Source organism: Vipera ursinii (assembly GCF_947247035.1).
Source record: "Vipera ursinii genome assembly, chromosome: 1".
NCBI lineage: Eukaryota > Metazoa > Chordata > Lepidosauria > Squamata > Viperidae > Vipera > Vipera ursinii.
This window is the reverse complement of record NC_139512.1, coordinates 322,456,967-322,474,638: the sequence shown is the minus strand read 5'-3', so window position 1 is coordinate 322,474,638 and position 17,672 is coordinate 322,456,967. Positions and strand designations below refer to the sequence as shown.

General features: G+C 35.6%; 1 protein-coding gene across 22 annotated transcripts in view; it reads left to right on the top strand.

The window, feature by feature from the left end:
* The window catches only part of NRXN1 (neurexin 1), a gene marked incomplete at its 5' end in the record, with an annotated part of 949,216 nt that overhangs the window by 829,044 nt on the left and 102,500 nt on the right, over positions 1 to 17,672 (top strand). For 16 of the 22 annotated variants that reach the window (XM_083350279.1, XM_083350281.1, XM_083350265.1 and 13 more), the window contains 2 exons: positions 193 to 282; positions 1,795 to 2,114. In XM_083350279.1, the coding sequence (XP_083206405.1) occupies positions 193 to 282; positions 1,795 to 2,114 (410 nt within the window). The remainder of the gene's footprint in view (positions 1 to 192; positions 283 to 1,794; positions 2,115 to 17,672) is intronic. The other 6 variants (XM_083350272.1, XM_083350275.1, XM_083350271.1 and 3 more) reach the window with 1 other exon arrangement.

Genomic DNA, 17,672 nt, shown 5'->3' with positions numbered 1-17,672 from the left:
TGCTAAAATAAAATAAATGAATGACAAGTCTGAACCTTGAAATGTTCTAGATAGAGCTTTTTAAAAAATTCCAAATTTTTTCAAAAAAAATAATAATCATGTGGCAACTGTATAGCTCAAGCTTTAAGTATTAACTTTTAACCTTTGACCTTACAGATTTTAACCAATGAAATGTCTCTTTAAACTTTAAAGGAAACAATGATAACGAGCGCCTGGCGATTGCTAGACAGCGAATTCCATATCGGCTTGGTCGAGTAGTTGATGAATGGCTACTCGACAAAGGTAAAAACATTGATTAAAACTTCAAATAAAAAAATAATTTGAACATAACCAAGTAGTGCATTGTAACACCAATAAACATAAAACAATAAATTTTTCAGTAAAACTAAATTAAAAACAAATTTTAAACAGTTAAATGTAGAGTAAATTTTTGCATACAGTGTATATAATAATTTCTATACATTTTAGTGGTACCGCCTGTTTAACAATTGTACCCTGTTAACTTAAGGTTAAAGGGACTGTTAAATATAATCCACTAACTCAATCTATGAAGATGTTCATAGCAAATATTAATCAAAACTGATAAATTATTCATAGATTATGTTACATATTCCTTCAGCTAAATTATTAACTAAATATCTCTATATGTATGTAGTTATGAGATGATCTTCCTGAAACAAACAAAAATCATTTTTTTAAACTGTAGGTTATATCTTAAATAGTGGGCTGTATCATTGCCAAACAAGATGAAGTCCCTTTAACATTTGCTGCCTTCTAAGGAGATTTGGGAACAAATACTAATTAAAAGAGCTTAAAGTTGTGTGCATGCTGTTATTATGAGCAGAATCCAATCTGCAAAAAAAGAATATTATGTTTATGAATATTCCTATTGATAGTGGGTTTGCACTGGTGAGGATTTCTTTTTTTAAAAAATAGCAATGTGACATGACTCTTCATTGATATGTGTATCATTCCTTGAAATTGTTTTTACATTAAAACATTTTTATTTTGTTGCTTTTTTTCTTTAGTTGATGGCCTTGCTGAAAGATAAACAGACATTTCTCTTTCTCTCTTTTTCTTTATCATTTCTGTTTGTTTCTGAAATGCTCAGCATAGAATATGTATCCCATGCCTTCTCAGTGTCTACATGTGTGTGTATGCCTTTTGTAAAGGAGTAACTCAACTTTCATATATGAAGTCTTTCTATTAGAAATATATAAGGAGCTATTCTTGCTAACATGTTTTAAAACAGATAGCTTTATAATAGCATAACACAACCAGAGATATATCTTATGCTTTGATTTAATTCTTTAAGGCTAACCGTTATTCAGCATCATGGTAGTTTTCATATTGCATAGTTTTACACAGAGAAATGATTGTATGAAAGTAATATCATATACTTATATTGTGCAATCCTTGAATAGTGCACATTTTATATGATATCCCTGACTATCTGTCCCCACTGTACATTTAAGATAAAGAAAACTAGTTGGAAATTGTGTGAGGGGAAATAGTGGGAAATAAAGTGAAGTGGCAATATTAACAAAATTCTCAGTTCGCCTTTTTGTCATCTCTCCCCCCCACCCACACACAAAACAGATTAAGCAGGTACACATATAAACAGTACTTCATTCCATAACACTTCATTAAAAAGCATATGAAATATGAGCAAATTTCCTTTCTTATACTTTATTACTCTCATCCTCCACCCCATAATCTGTTAAAATCATCCTCTTTAAGAGTGTGGTGTTCACAATCAACATTTTTTGCATGTATGTAATATTATTTTCACAGGGCGTCAGCTCACAATCTTCAATAGCCAAGCAACGATAAAAATTGGAGGCAAGGAGCGAGGTCATCCATTTCAGGGTCAGCTTTCTGGACTCTACTACAATGGTTTGAAAGTCCTGAACATGGCTGCCGAGAATGATGCCAACATAGTGATAGAAGGGAATGTCAGACTCGTTGGTGAAGTGCCTTCCTCTATGACAACTGAGTCAACTGCCACTGCAATGCAATCAGAGATGTCCACCTCAGTCATGGAAACCACTACCACTCTGGCTACCAGCACAGCTAGAAAAGGAAAGCAACCTACAAAAGAATCCATTGTTCAGGTTAGCCCACTGTTATTTCATTTTTCAATCTGTGGTTTTCTTTTTTAGATTTTCAGCATATACTTGCCTTTAGTAGATGAAAAAATTCCTTAAGGTTATAATCATCAGACCATGGATGCGACATTGACTTAAATGTTGTAGAAAGAAAGCTATGTTGGTTTGTGGCATGTACGTTTCTGATGAAATAAGCTATAGCTTATAAAAATGTATGTTTTTAATATTTATTAATCAAAAAGGTGTTTTTAAATAATTAAGGTAAAAAGGTATTACCAGATTCCTTCTGGTTTTTGAATACACAGGCTGTAGCAAGTGCATTCTCTGGGAGGCCGTCATGTGATAACAGTGTGCCTGTGCTAATACCCAGGCTATAAAACCAGGGTATTATATTATTTTCCTTATATTAGCTTAAAAAAAGCAGAAAGCATCAAGAATAAGGAATTTGTACTTTAAAATAGCAACTATGCTAAAATTAAACTATTGCACTATTACTCTATGAGCAGAATTCTGACCTTTTCAAATTGAGCAAATTAATATATTTACCTTGAATGCCTTAGAAATAAGGAATGATACTTTTACTTGCTCCTTGTTAAACTCAACTGTATACCTTATACAGGAGCAACAGTATAAGATATTTCCCTACTATGTCAGATTAATGGCCTGCCCAATCCTTACCTGTCTCCCAAGCTTTCCATTGTTTGTACCTGAGTCCTTCCTAGCCTAGAAACCTAAAATTTCTTGCATGCTATATGGCCAAACATACATATAAAATGAAATGTTGGTTGTTACACAGATTGTAACAAAATATAATGAAATTTCCAAGCATGAAGCAAGTGAGTCTCTAGATGCAAGTATTCATATTACTTTACCGAACAAATCCTGAATTTGGCTTAGTGCCCTTTGAGGTTTGGGCTTAGTTTGAAATGAGCTCAATTTTGTACCATTCTAGGTTTCCAGTTCTTGTCATTGTCAGCTTAACCTACCCCCTTAAGGTGATGCCTTGTAAAAATGGGATTGAGCAGTGTGAGCTATTGGTAAAATCATACTTGACTCTTAACACACGTTGAGGTGATGTTGAGTCATCCAGGCAGCCTCACTTTCAAGAGTATATAAGGTGAGGAGTGTTTGAAGGTAATCACATTCACCATAAATCAGATTGAATATAGGTTTATTCACCAGAATGTGTGCAAATGAGAACTTGAAGCATGATGTTGTGGTTTAGAATAATTTTACTTGGTCACTTCCAGCATACTCTATTCCACTTTTTCTTCTACAGATATTGAACATTATATGGTCACTATGCACACTTAATTGGGCCATTTTTATGAGGGAAATGAATTATTGCTTTACTATATTCTTTCCCTCCCTTGTGAAAATTATTAGTTCTTCCATTTGCATGTCAGTGCTTTGTTCTCACTCTGTGTTACTACCAGTATCATACCTGGTTTAAAATAATCCAAGTAGACAAACGTTTACGATAAATTACTTCTAATTACAGAAAATTCTAGCACTTTACTGCCTTCTATAAAGTATTTGCTTTTATGTAGCCCAAATATGGTTTGATGTACTTCTTGCCTACGTTGTTGTATGAATTTGTCACTGGAATTCCCCATCTGGATATATAAGAATTACATCATTATTACACCATCCATGTATATGTATATTAATGTTATGCAGTATAAATTGTAGTACTTGAGGGGGAACTGGCGGTTGTCATTATAACAAAGGTGAGTAGGAAGATATTTTAACTATCCAATTCTGAAGGTAATTTAAATCTGAAAATTCAAATTTTGTTCTTTTATGAAGTGTAAGGCAGGTGGCTTTTGTGTGAGCTAACTTTCATTTCATTCTGTATCATACTTCCTAAACCATATTTAAGTTACCGGTAGCTAAAACTTATATGTGTAAGCTGTTCTTTACAATGAACTGAGCATACAAAAATGGTGGTTTCCTGGATTTCTAATGTTTCAGGGCAATAAATAGGTTGCCAGTGTTTTACATCCTTTGTTCTTGTATTTTTCATAGCCAACATGCATATAAAGATGAAACAAGTGAAGATTTTTTTCCGGTATATACAAATTAGACTGCAATGGTTGTACTTTATTTGGAGACTCCTGTCCCATCTTAGGCACAAAACCATCTGCTTGATCTTGGGTCAGTTATTCTCCCTCAGCCCTAAGATGAAGCCATTGGGAAACCCTTAAGTGGTTTCATGGGGAAAGTCACCAGGAGTCAAAAATAACTTGAAGGCAAAACTTTTTTTTTTACTAACAATAGCTAGATTGGTGAGATTTATAATAGCTTTTCTTTTTAATAGTATGATTGCCAAGCTACCTAAAGCCAGAATAAAACAGGCAAAGAAATTAAACAAAAAAAAAGTTGCCGTGTAAAGTGCTCCAGTTCTAACCAATTAGGCAGAGCCATGACCGTTGTAGAACAGGCCATTCTGTTTTTTCTTTTTCTTTTATTTTCTAGAAGATACCTTGCCTTCTCCAGCTACCAATTTAGCATAATTATAGCTGGGATATCTTGTTCCTGTTCTCTTATCATTGTTGCTATAATTTTATTTATTTAATCTGCAGTTTTTGGTTGTCCAAAGCCTTTAGGTGGCTGATGAGGTTTTTAGTTACAAAAGGATTTGCACTTGGAAAATGACTTTGCTGCTACTGTATTTATTAGATGAAAATTTGGAGAAATGTTACTCCAGAGATGCTAATGTTAAATAAATATTTGTCTTCGATGTCAGCAGGTTCTGGGTTCCTGATTATCCTTATCTAAAATATATCCCATAATTAAATCCTTTAATTGATTTCGTTTTGTTCTTGTTGTTGTCCTGTGCTGAAATAATTACAACTTGAAAAATAGACATAGTTGGCAAGTATCCTTTTTAGGCTGTCAACAGAACTTGAAACATTATTTTGGGTTGCTTGGTTTTTTTGTTTGTTTGTTAATGGCACTGGAAAGTTGTAATCACATCAGAACGATTAAGAAGGAAAATAAGTAAAAGTTTGGGGGAGATGGATGGGTATGGACAGTAATAGGCCAGCTGGGAGAACTGTGGCCTATAGAGTGAGATGAGATCAAACCATGGCTACTTGTAACAGTATTGTAGAGTAATCTTGCTTTAGATTTTTCTAACCACCTGAGGAGTAACTCACATGGCAACTCTGTGATTATGCTCAACTTTGTGGAAGAGAACTTTGATGATGAAGAGTTGTTCTTACAGAGAAGTGATCAACTAAGCAAGATATTCTGACAGTTAGTATGATGTGGAGAAGAAAGAGAAGATAGAGGGTGAAAAATGGAAGGCTGCAAGAATTAGACTCTGAGAAACAAGTGGGGTATGGACAATATAGAGAATAGCTTTGGTATAGAGAAGGAAGATCCATTGTCAAGGCAGCAAAAAGATAAAGAGCCTGTAGAATAAATAGATTTCTGAAAATGTCAAAGATAGGCACCCTGTAATTCACATAATATATGAAAGAAGGAGGAGGGGAAGCATGTTAAAACCTACAAAATTCTGTTATTATAGCCATTCTTATTAAGAGTAGTTTTGGATCTACTGTATGCATTTCTCTTTCTTATATCTTGTAGGGTTGACAAAGAGAGGGAGGTAGAGAGAAAACAATAGTTCTTTGGTGCAGGTACAAAGATATAAGTGATTTAACTGAGTCTTGCTTTGGATCTACAATTAAATGGGATTATTGGGGGATTTGGAGAAAAATGGGAGTATAAAAAAGAGACAATTATAGGGATTGGCAGAGAAAGAATAGCAAGAGGTGTGAGGCCACTCAGTGAAGAATGTTTGAACCAAACCTCATTTACATTTGAATGAGCCGTGATGATGCAGTGGTTAGAATGCAGTACTGCAGGCTACTTCTGCTGACTGCTAGCTGCCTGCAGTTTGGCAGTTTGATTCTCACTGGCTCCAGGTTGACTCAGCCTTTCATCCTCCCAAGGTTGGTAAAATGAGGACCCAGATTACTGGGGGCAATATGCTGACTCTGTAAACCATTTAGAGAGGGCTGTAAAGCACTATGAAGGGGTATATAAGTCTAAGTCTAAGTGCTATTGCTATTGCTACATTTCCTTGTCCTCAAGCCAGAAGCCTTTCGACTCTGACTGATTTTGCTGAATGCCAGGTCTGCCGTTAATAAATTTTCTCATATCCGTGATTTTATTTATGGATGAGAGAGCAAACCTGGCCTAGATTACTAAAGGGGAAAGAAGGAGGTGTTCCCCTTTATAAACTGTCAGCTGGCATAGGAGAGGAAAGGTAACAGTTGTCATCTGGGAATCTCTGATAACATTTAGAGGCACTGTTCCACAGATAACTAGATGTGAAGCATTGTCTGTGTGGATTGCTTCTGGGACAGGTTGCCCCCTCTGATTAGGTCCAGCAGCCTTGCAGTATCCTTGACTGGGCTGCTGGACCTCATCACAGGACTAGCAGTGAAGTTTTCCAGGTAAATAGTGCTAAGTGATAACAGTTTATCTTCTATGATGAAGAAGGTCAGAGCTGCCCAAGAATTCATAGCCACCATGGATGTGTTTCAGATCATCAAAGGCCTAATTCATGTAGGAGGATATACATTCGATCTGGGTTTTATTTTACGGCAGATGCAATTTTATGTGAGGATGAAGGATATAACATGTACAGTATACTTTATTGTGGTCAGATCATATTCAGCTTTAAGTGAGGTTCACTGATGCCACCAACTTCAACAGAAAGAATAGATCAATTTGATCAGTCCATCCCAGATATCTCATGGAACAATGTGGTTTCCATAGGACACTTTCTGAGGCTCTAGTAGATAGTTCTGCTGAGTTTTTAATAACCTGTTGGCACCAAGAGGAAATTATATCCTTGCATAAGTTTGTATCCTTGCAGCTACTCCCTATTGATCCTGGAGAGTTTCTTGAAGATGAAATAACAAAGAAACCTAAAACAATGCTGGTGAAAAGTAAATAATGTATGAGATTGGAAGCAGGTAAAAGCTAATTTTTTAGTTCGTACTGTGGCTATAAGAGCAGCAAAACACAACATTTCTCTGTTCTTGTTACTGTATATCTACCAAATGCCCCCTCAGCAACATCCTTCAAAGTGATCCAGACTTTAGTAAGGAAGGATGGGTTGGGAGATATTTATAAGGCTAAAGGTGATTTTTTGGCAGTCATCACGATAAGGTGAGTGAAACCATGTTTTCTGAGATTATTTGGGAGAAGATTGAGTGTTTTGTCCTGAAGTAAAAGGATTTTTTATTACCTGAACGTTGGGTTCCAGTCTTCTTGTTTGATGAAAGCCTTCTAGAAAGTGACAGGGCAGGAGCAAATCCTTGAGAGACAGGGTGTTGGTACCTGCCTTGAAGAAGGCAGTATGCCCTCTTCAAGAAGTCATTATTTGATCTAGATAAAGGGGATAATTATTGAATAGTGTCCAACCTTCCTTTGCAAATAATATTTTTTTCAGGTGGGTGGAACTGCAGGTTTTGAAAGACCTAGAGGAGATAGATAATCTGGATCCTTTTCAGTCTGGCTTCAAGCCTGGCTATGATACCAAGACTATACCGATTGGACTTGAGGATGATAACTGGCATGACTAGGATGGAAAGTACAACCCTTCTGGTACTGCATTATGTTTTGTAGTCTTCTTTTACATTTTTCATAGTAGATGTATGAATTAACTTCGAGGATTGGGAGTGGCGATGGGTCACTGCTATGCAATAATTCTCTGCTTTTCTAATAAGATGGATCATGTGACCGTGGGGATACTGCAACTGTTGTAAGGACCAATTATAAGTTCTTTTTTCCCATGTTGAAACTTTGAATTATCATTAAATTATCACAATAATCACAAGTGGTTATAAGTTAAGGAAACAGTTGTATTTTCTTTACTGGCAAGAGGTAATATGTTTTAGATGACAATGATCCAGCATGGATGCTCAGTACCATTATCTCTAAAGAGAGTGGAGGCTGTTCAGCATCTGGCAGGGTGCAGTTCAATCCTTGTGTGGAACCTCCTTTAATTGTTACCTTTATGACTAGTTCTGTTCTTCTTGTTTTGAACTATTCTTTCTTTACATGCCCTTGCTGCTTCTCAGAAAGTGAAGGATATTGATTTTAGAACTTTTGCAGCCCTAAAAGGAAGAATCTTACCTTTTCTTCCAACATTCAGTTAATTGATGCAATAGAGAAAAGAGGCAATTGAATATTAACTGCTAATGAAAGATACTTAATGATGGTACAAGCAAATGTAAGTTTAAAGAGAAAATGAGCTGATAAAAAATAAATGATCTAATCAATTAGAGATTATTTGGTCCATTTGCAGAGTTATTGAATTCAATTAAAGATTACAATTCTCATTTTAAAATCATTCTTTAAATCCCTTATGGTTACTTACGTAAAAAATACATTTCAAAATGGAGCTAAACTTGTACTAAACATAGGTTTTCTTCAGCAGCGGTTCTCAGATGCTATGAATACAGTTAATGTGGCATGTATTAGAAGTTTTTATATATATATATATATATATATATATATATATATATATATATATATATATATATATATAATTCAAATTGCTAATAAAGAATTAGGGAGGCTGATATGGCCATTTCGAACTTATTTTGTTCTCATCAGTCAGTCATACCCTGATGAGAACAAAATAAGTTCAAAATGGCCATATCAGCCTCCCTAATTCTTTATTAGCAATTTGAATAATTTGCACAAATAACAAACTGTCGTAAGTTGTGACTATAGCCTGCGGATAGCCTTGGGATAGGCTGAAACAGGAAAGAAGATTTAACTAGCAAGGTATTCAAAACTGCTAAGCTTGTAAGCCGCCCTGAGTCTTCGGAGAAGGGCGGGATATAAATGGGATTAAAATAAAATAAAAATAAAAGACTTGATAAATACTTAACACACACACACACACACACATACACATACACACCTGATTACTTCTGGGATTTGCCACTTGCCTGAGTCCAACCTCTGTGATAAAGGATCGTCTACTGCAGGCATGTCAAACTGCCAGCCTGCAGGCCAGATGCATCATACTGAAACCACGCCCATCCCATTGCCGGCAATGGGGGAAAAGTCATCATGTGACATCAAAGGACATCGCAAGTTTGACATGCCTGGTCTACTGTTTGGCATGCACATCGTGCGAAATTCAATTTGGAACTTTCCTAGGTAAGTCTGGAAACATATCCAGCTTTAAATTGTGTATGCCAGCTGCACTCATTACAGATAACACAGATTTCCACGGCCAAACTGCCTGAGTGCAGGATAATTTCCCATACTTCTTGTGCTCCAATCCTAGATTCTATCCCAGCTCCAAATTCCTTCCAGTATCCTAATCTTGGATTATATCCAGCCCCAACTGTCTTTCACATTTCTATCCTGTCTATTCTCCATTTTTCAGTTCTTGTTGAGAAGTCTTCATGCAAAGGCATGTAATCTTCTGAAACAAATGACAATGGATTGAAAAATTACTTGGAAACAACTCTCCTTACTCAAAATCATAATTCCTCCTCCAGGCCTGCACAGTTTGTAATTTAACCAAATTCAATCCTTCTCCATTCTAATCTAGATTAATTATGTATTTGATCCTCTTCATGCAGGATACTTGACTTTTTGTAAGCCTATTAAGAATCTAGTGCCTTTTACAATTTTCATAGATGGAAACCTTTTGCAGCCCCTTCCCTAAAATGACCGCTTTGTATTTGTTCATCATATAATTACCATATTTGAAAAAGAGTGGGGCCTCTTAGTAAATTAGGGCCTCACCCTAATTTCAGCAAGGAAGTCAAAAGGATTTATAGCTATCTGGAAGATAGATTTGATATCTTAAAATATTTTCTTCATTTCTTCAGTAAGATTCATTCTTTAATCATGTCATAGCTGTTGACTGGTTTAGGCTATAAAGGAATGTTGTTCACCAGTTTAGCTTTAGAAAAAAAAATATCTCTGATTTTTGCTTAAAACCTTGGATTTCCTAATTCTTTGTTGTATAATAAGGCGGTTTGTTTTATTTAGTGTGTTCGTGTGTTTTTTTGTATATATATATATATATATTTGTGTGTGTGTGTGTGTGTGTGTGTGTGTGTGTGTAGGTAGGTAGGAATGTTGTGTGTTTTTCTCTGACTCCAAATAGTTACTCTCATTCAGAGATTATTTTGATTTACCTTTTGCTGATAGACTACTGTGGAAGACATAGTTGATAGGCCAGTATGTAAATGTGTCATAAACAGCAGCTGAGCTTGTGTCTTTATGTTTCAGGGTATGACTGCATTGGAGGGCAGCTGCAGCAACAATTATTACACTGAAAGAACACATCTTTGACCTAACATTCAAACACAGGATGAGGTTGAATTTGGATATAGGGACACTCTCTTTAATTTTGCTATCATGATTGGAATCAGATTCTGAGAAAGTGGTACTGATATTTCCTCTATGCAGAGATAGTAGACCATTTGGTTTGTTTGCTCATGGTGCTATATACTTAGGGTCCCCAACCCTTGGGATACTCACCGGTCTGTGGCTTGTAGTTAAGGAACTGGGCCGCACAGCTAGAAGTGAGAGGTGGGCGAGCAAGAGAAGCTTTATCTGTGTTTGCAGCCGTTCCCCAACACTAGCAACACCACCTCAACTCCACCTCAGATCATCAGGCATTAGATTTTCATAGGAGTGTGAATCCTACTGTAAACTGTGCATGCAAGGGATTTAGCTTGCACATTCCTCCCCTATGGGTCTGTAGAAAAATTGTCTTCTACTAAACTGGTCCCTGGTGCCAAAAAGGTTGGTGACCGTTGCTTTATACCATGAGATATCCATCCATGGGATAATTCATGGGATTCCCAAATATATTTAGAGAATTTATTTTTGCTAGCAGCTTTACCAAGGTCTTTGACTCGTATGGGAATATTCAAGTTAAAAAAAGCAACCAAAAACAAATATGCTTTGCAGTGCATAATAATATTTCTCCATCCCATTTTTAGTGTTATTTTTTAAAAAAAAATGAAGGGAAGCTAGCATGATCTAATGCAGAGCTCCAGCTGAAACATAATCTGTATTTTCAGTAGAAACAAAAACTTCTGCGAACTGTTCATAGATAATAAAACAACAGATGGCTGCTTTGCTTGTCTTGTGATATAGAGATGTTCAATACAATTGGCCACACCTACCACGGCAATCATTTTGGAAGAGTGACCATAAAACTTTTCTAATCCTCATTCTGTCCCTACTAACTCCAAAAGGTTTAAAACTCCTGAATTAGACATGGGAATGTTAATAAAAGGGTCACCAGGTTAGGGTATCACTAGCATCAGTTCCAGTAGAGCAGGGGTGTCAAACTGCCGGCCCACAGACCGGATGCATCATAGCGAAACCACGCCCACCCCATTGCCGGCAATGGCAAAAAAGTCACGATACGTCACATAATGTTGCGAGTTTGACACCACTGCACTAGAGTGAAATCTTAAATCTCCAATGAACTCACAGATACAGTGAAGTTGATAAAGGGTGGAGTAGGAGGAAAAGCAAAGTTGCAGAAGAATGACAATGCAGAAAAAGAAATGATTCTGGGAAATCCTATTGTACACAAAATAAAAAGATCTCTCTTTGCCATCACAACCAATTTGTAGAAGTAGTCTTTTCCTAAAAGTTGGATTAAGAAATGGATGTAGAATCTGTACTCTTTGCAGAGGATTTCAGTCTTTTGGTTTGGATTTCTTCAATCCAAATAGATCTGAAGGGACAAATGCAATCACAGCTGTTCTGAGAAGGTGCCCAGGTCATCTAGAACTTAGTACATGTTTGTCCACATGAAAACTTTATTTATTTCTCCAATAACCAATTCAAATAATTCTGTTTTATTTCAGTGAGTTGGAAACTTGCTGGTGGATTTGGGCATCCAGCAAAGTGAGTGATGCTGTTCTTTGCATGCATCAGAGCAGCTAACTTCCAAGAGGTATTAATCAAAAGGCACAGGATGCTTGGATCAGCACCTTGCAACCTAATTAAAACCGAGCACATTAAATAAAGGAAAATGGAAATGGTTCTATTCTTAAACTGATGCATGAGCAGTAAGGTCATTTTTACACGCGTTAGTGAATCTTCACATATTTTATAGTGACACATTTATAATAGAATCAAGGTCGTTATCTAGAAGAGAATATTATCCATTCCCCTGTTTTAATTATTAATAATGAAAATGATGTGTTACTAGGTTTATAATATCTTTTCTTATAAGCTTTGCAGTTAAGGTGCCCTTTGATGGTTTCCCTGCACTGTGGGACAATAGGCATAACTCCATAAAGTGCTGAGATTGCTCCTTGCATGATTCCCATTGAACATATGAAACTGTTCTGCCTGCCAAAATAGGCAACTGTCCATCTAAGCTAGCAATGGCTCCTGCAGAGATGAATAAGCCATAGGTGGTGAGGGACAGCCCTTAATTTTTATTTATTTATTTATTTGGAGGGAGGTAGATAGAATAGCAAGAACTGCAGTGAGCAAATCTACACCACCCTTTGGTATTTTCCATTTCAGCAAGATGAAAGCTCTGCTACCTTTTTAGACTGTGAATTGCTACTCTGATCTACTATGCCTAGTAGTGGTTTTCAGAATCTCCTCTCCCCAGACTTAACCACTTACAAATAGAGAGACTATAGGTGAGATATCACAAATCACAAGAGCAATGTCAAAGCTATCATCACTTGGTTTGCACAGTTTTGAAATTAGAGACTGATATATGAAAAAACCCTTGTTTGATTAGCTCTTTATTATAGCATGATACAGAATCATGCTTGATAAGGTATAGCTGAAACTTTTCCTATTGATTTAGTGATCACTGCCATTTGGCAGTCACATGTGGCAAACTGAGAAGAGTTTTAAAACCTTAAACTATACATTGAGAAAATACATTGAAGGACAAATAATTTAGTAGAAATATGCAAATTAAGCACGAGGAAATTGTAAAATACAAAGACAGATAGAACTGGTCTTTAGAGCAGCATCTCTAAAATTAATAGCATATACCTGGAACTTCTACTTCTTTATAAGCATCTTTTTAAAAAAAAACAAAAAAAAAAACTTCAACCTCCTTTAGGGAATATATTCTACCACAGAAGGGTTGGGTTTTTTGTTGTTGTTTTATTATTATTATTATTTGCATTTGCATTTGCATTTGAACACGTCAACTTTTGTCTCCATGCCCTCTTTGGCCACTGGATGGAGATAGCTCTCTAAAAGCTTCCAAACAAATATTTACAGAAATAACTTAACTTATTCACTTCATACTTTGGTATGGGAGGTATTCAGTACTCCCCGGCCGTGGTGTTGGATTTGAAAATTTGGGATGATTCCTTTTTTTGTCTGCAATATTTTCCCCACTAATGGGTTTCTGGTAACAGTCGATTGTGTCCACTTATTTCAGTTATCTCACACTTTTTCCCACCAAAGATGTGATTTTTGGGAATAGGGTTATTGATCAATGGTTGAGTGTTATCTTTGCAAATTTATGTACCCAGTCCATAATCACAGTAAAATATGCTTGGTAGGGCAAAATCTTTTCAGCCATGTATTTTAACACTGGCAGTAAGCAAAAAAAGGAACAAGAGCAACAAGCATTCAGCAAAAATACTGAAAGAGACATTATATCTGATGGAGAAAGATTTTACATACTTGGGAGGAACTTCTAGAGAGAACTAATCAACAGCTTTATAGCAGTGGCAATCCTATCATTGACATGAATTCAGATGATCTGATAGCTTTATTACCAAATCTGGGCATCAGTAGAAAATGAAGTATCCAGCCAGCAGCTGTCTAAGATAATATATTGACCTAATAGCAGAGCTAGATGGAAGACAGTTGGTTCATAAACACAGTTTCTCCATTAACACTGCTCCCTGCTTGTAGATAAACAATGGGACTGGAAGCTTCTAAAGGAGAATAGAAAAAGAAGATATGTTCTTTTTGAAAGCCAGGGGATGGGAACAGAACTGAAAAAGAAGCAGATAGCTATAAACTATTTTTAAAAGAGTAATATCTTCAATCAGATCATGGGAAGGATGGAAATAAAAGAAAACATATTAACTTAATAATAACAATATCATAAACAAATAAATGCCAAGGTCTAGATTTTTGCCTCATAAAATCTTCAATGGCCCTATGAGTGAAAGACTCTCAATCATTTTAACAGAGAATTTATAGGAACAAATGTATATCAGCATCACTCTGGTTTCACTCCATTAACCTATCTCAAACAGGAAGGCATTGCTTATGACAAATGCAGGTACAACTTGAGAGATTTAATGCTTCAATGATGCTTCTCTTCCTGCCTGGCAGTGACAGTTTGGACCCAGCAATAGCAGATGAAGAATTACCTGCAAAGATCTTTACTCTTCTCTTCTACACCTATGTACAATTTTGTACGTATATGACCTAGTTTTTGGTTTGTGCATTTCATCTTCTTTTTAGTTCTTTAACATTTACATATACAATAAAGACTTAAATCCTAAATGAATCGGTGATGCACATTCTGGGGAAAATATTAGCCAGTTTTTCCTTCCACTCAAGATGCTGACTGAAGAAAGATTGACTCTTCCCAAGTAAAGCATGGCATAGATGGATTTTGAGGGGGAGGGGAGGGGGAGAAAAGTAGTAGCATTGCAAACGGTTTCTTCCCAGCTGTAAGAAGGATGCAATAAGATTATGCATGGGGCATTTAGGGATCCCCTTCCATGAAAGCCAGCAGAGATAACTCACCAGACTGTGTGTGTGTATACGCATACCGTTTGCCCCATATATTTTGCTGAACTTTGATATTAATACCTTGTTTAGAAATATTTGCCACAGTAAAATATAATCTTTATAAGTCATCAACATTTTCTTGGTGTGGTTGTTAAAGAAATATAATAAAGCCAGTTCCTGCAATCTATGAAGACTATATATGTGACCACATACAGTACAGAGCAAATGGGTATACACCAATAATGGAAAAAAATGCAGGCAAATATGCCAATGTTAGTATAGCCATATTCTACAAACAGCATCCCACACCGCTGCCTGCACTGCCTAACTCTTTAACACTGATGGCAAATGCCCACATGGAAGACCAAGGCATGGATGGCAGGACACAATTAACATGGACATAAAATTCATGTAGTTGGACTTGGCTGCTGCATTTGATCATATGAAATGGTGTTCATTGATCCGAAAAGTAGAGCCTGCATCTGCTGGAAAAAGCTAGGATGATAAAGAAGAAGAATTTCCTACAATCTAAGAACTAGAAAATTGTACATAACAGCACAGTTAATTACTAGAATACATTTCCAGAGACATTTGTCAATGCAAAAACATCCAATCTTAGCAGCATTGACATTACTGTAAGCATGACAATTTGGATCCAAACCATACTTTTATTTTACATTTACAGTTAAAATTGCCACTTGGAAAACAACATGTTAAAAAGAGCCCTTCATAAAAGCGTAGAATTTAAAATATGTCATACGAAACCCAGAATCTATTTTCAAAGATGAGGAGAGGAAGGAATTCATTTTTATTTAATATTTTAACCACTATTGTTTCTTCAGATTATTTTAAAAAAGGCTGAAAATATGTAGGAAATTTCCTTCAAAATTTCAGAAGCCAAAGTAATATGGATGAATAATAGTTTCAATACAGCCATTGTTAGGCAAAGAAGAATGGTCATAAAAGTAAATGAAAATATCTGCAGTTTTTACTTAGGAAATAGACACAAAATTTGTTAATTATAAGGTATGTTTCAGTAGAATGTTTTTTTAAAAATCTGTAATTCAAGCCATATGTAGTTATAACTATAATCAGATAAATACTGTTCAATATAGTAAGTAATATCTTACAATAAATAGCATCCTTATTTATTTCATTCTGGGTTTCCAACAATTGTTTAACAGTACAGATGGAAAGCATTTCACTTTTTGCCAGGCTTTCAGGCTTTGCTAATTAATAGATTTAATTCATATATTCTTTAACAGTGTATTAGCACTATGTATGCTATTCTGGAAATACACATCTGTTAATATTGGTACCCATATAAGATTTGTATTAAACCAGCCAAGCTTTAGTAGTTTTGAACATATTGTTAGAGATGTAGAAATAGATAAGAGTGGAAAACAAGTGACTGTTTCAAAAGAATCCCACTCTAAAATAATCTTCATAACTAGAAATGAAAGTATTATTAAATGATGTGACTACACTAGTAGTTAAATGAAGTTTTTCTACTAATCACAGAATGCAAGGGTTGACAGAGTCTTTGAAATCATTTTGATTCTCTGCCTAATGCAATAATTTATTATGATAGCGTCCCAGACAGATGGCCATCCAACCTTTGTTTAGACATTACAAGCAACAGGAAAGTTGATAATCTCCTGAGGCATCTGTTCCACTGATAAGCAACTCTTACCATTAGCAAGTGTTTCTGATGTCCTGTCAAAATCAAGTTGTAATTTAAACCCTTTGTTTCTTATCCTAACCTCTGGAAGTACTTTGTGAATGGCGCATATGTAAATTATTAGTGTCTGTATTTATTCATTAGACCAGTAGTCAAACAGAGATGATAATAAATGAATGCCTGATTTACATATCAAAGAGGAACAAAATAAAATCAGAGAACCAAAACTGTAGATCTCCTTGCTGAGTCATACAATAATTGACAATATTTGATTTAAGTATATAAAATGATATAAATTACTATATTAGAAGACCTATATCTGTATCTGTTTTAAGGATTCTAACACATAATCAGTCCCCAAAACAAATTCACAAATCTCTCCCCGTATTTTATATTCAAACATTTATTTTTCAGTAGTCTGGGATGGGGTAGAGCTGTAATGAAATGGGGGCTCCCACTGCACTAAGGCCTAAACGCTAAAAGTAATTTAACAGTCACATATATTTCAGAAGTCAAAATGTGATACTATAATTAATTCAACAAAATGTATTAAAGTATATCAGAGGCAATCAGGTACTTACTTGATATTCAGAACTTACAGTGAACAATCTAAAAGTCACTCTCTCAGCCCAACTCACTTCACAGGGTTGTTGTGGGGACAATAGGAAGAGGAAGAAGGAATGCCTTGTGTTATTTATAAAAGTAGTGTGTGTAGGTTTTATTATTAAAACCTAATAAAAATAAATAAATAAGGCAAGTGAATAAGAGAAGGAAGTGAGAGGAACTTTTGCAGTAGTTAAGCAAATGACTTACTCATAAGTTATTTGATTCTGGATCAGTTTGGAAAAGAAAGGAAATTAATTTACCTCTCCTTGTCTACTACTTTGTTATGTGATGGAAGCTGGCTTAGCTCCTTTTTTTGGGGGGGAGAGACAGGAATTAATTAATTAATTAATTAATCTCAATCTTTAAATAAAAGCAAAAGGGGTAAAGAGAGAGGGAGGGATGTGGAATCTTACTTTGAATAAAAACAAAAGAGGAGGGGAGAGAGTTGTTCAATCTCTTCAAACTAGGTGAATAATTTTTATACTTGTGGAATTAGCAAACCATGTTTTTACCTGAGG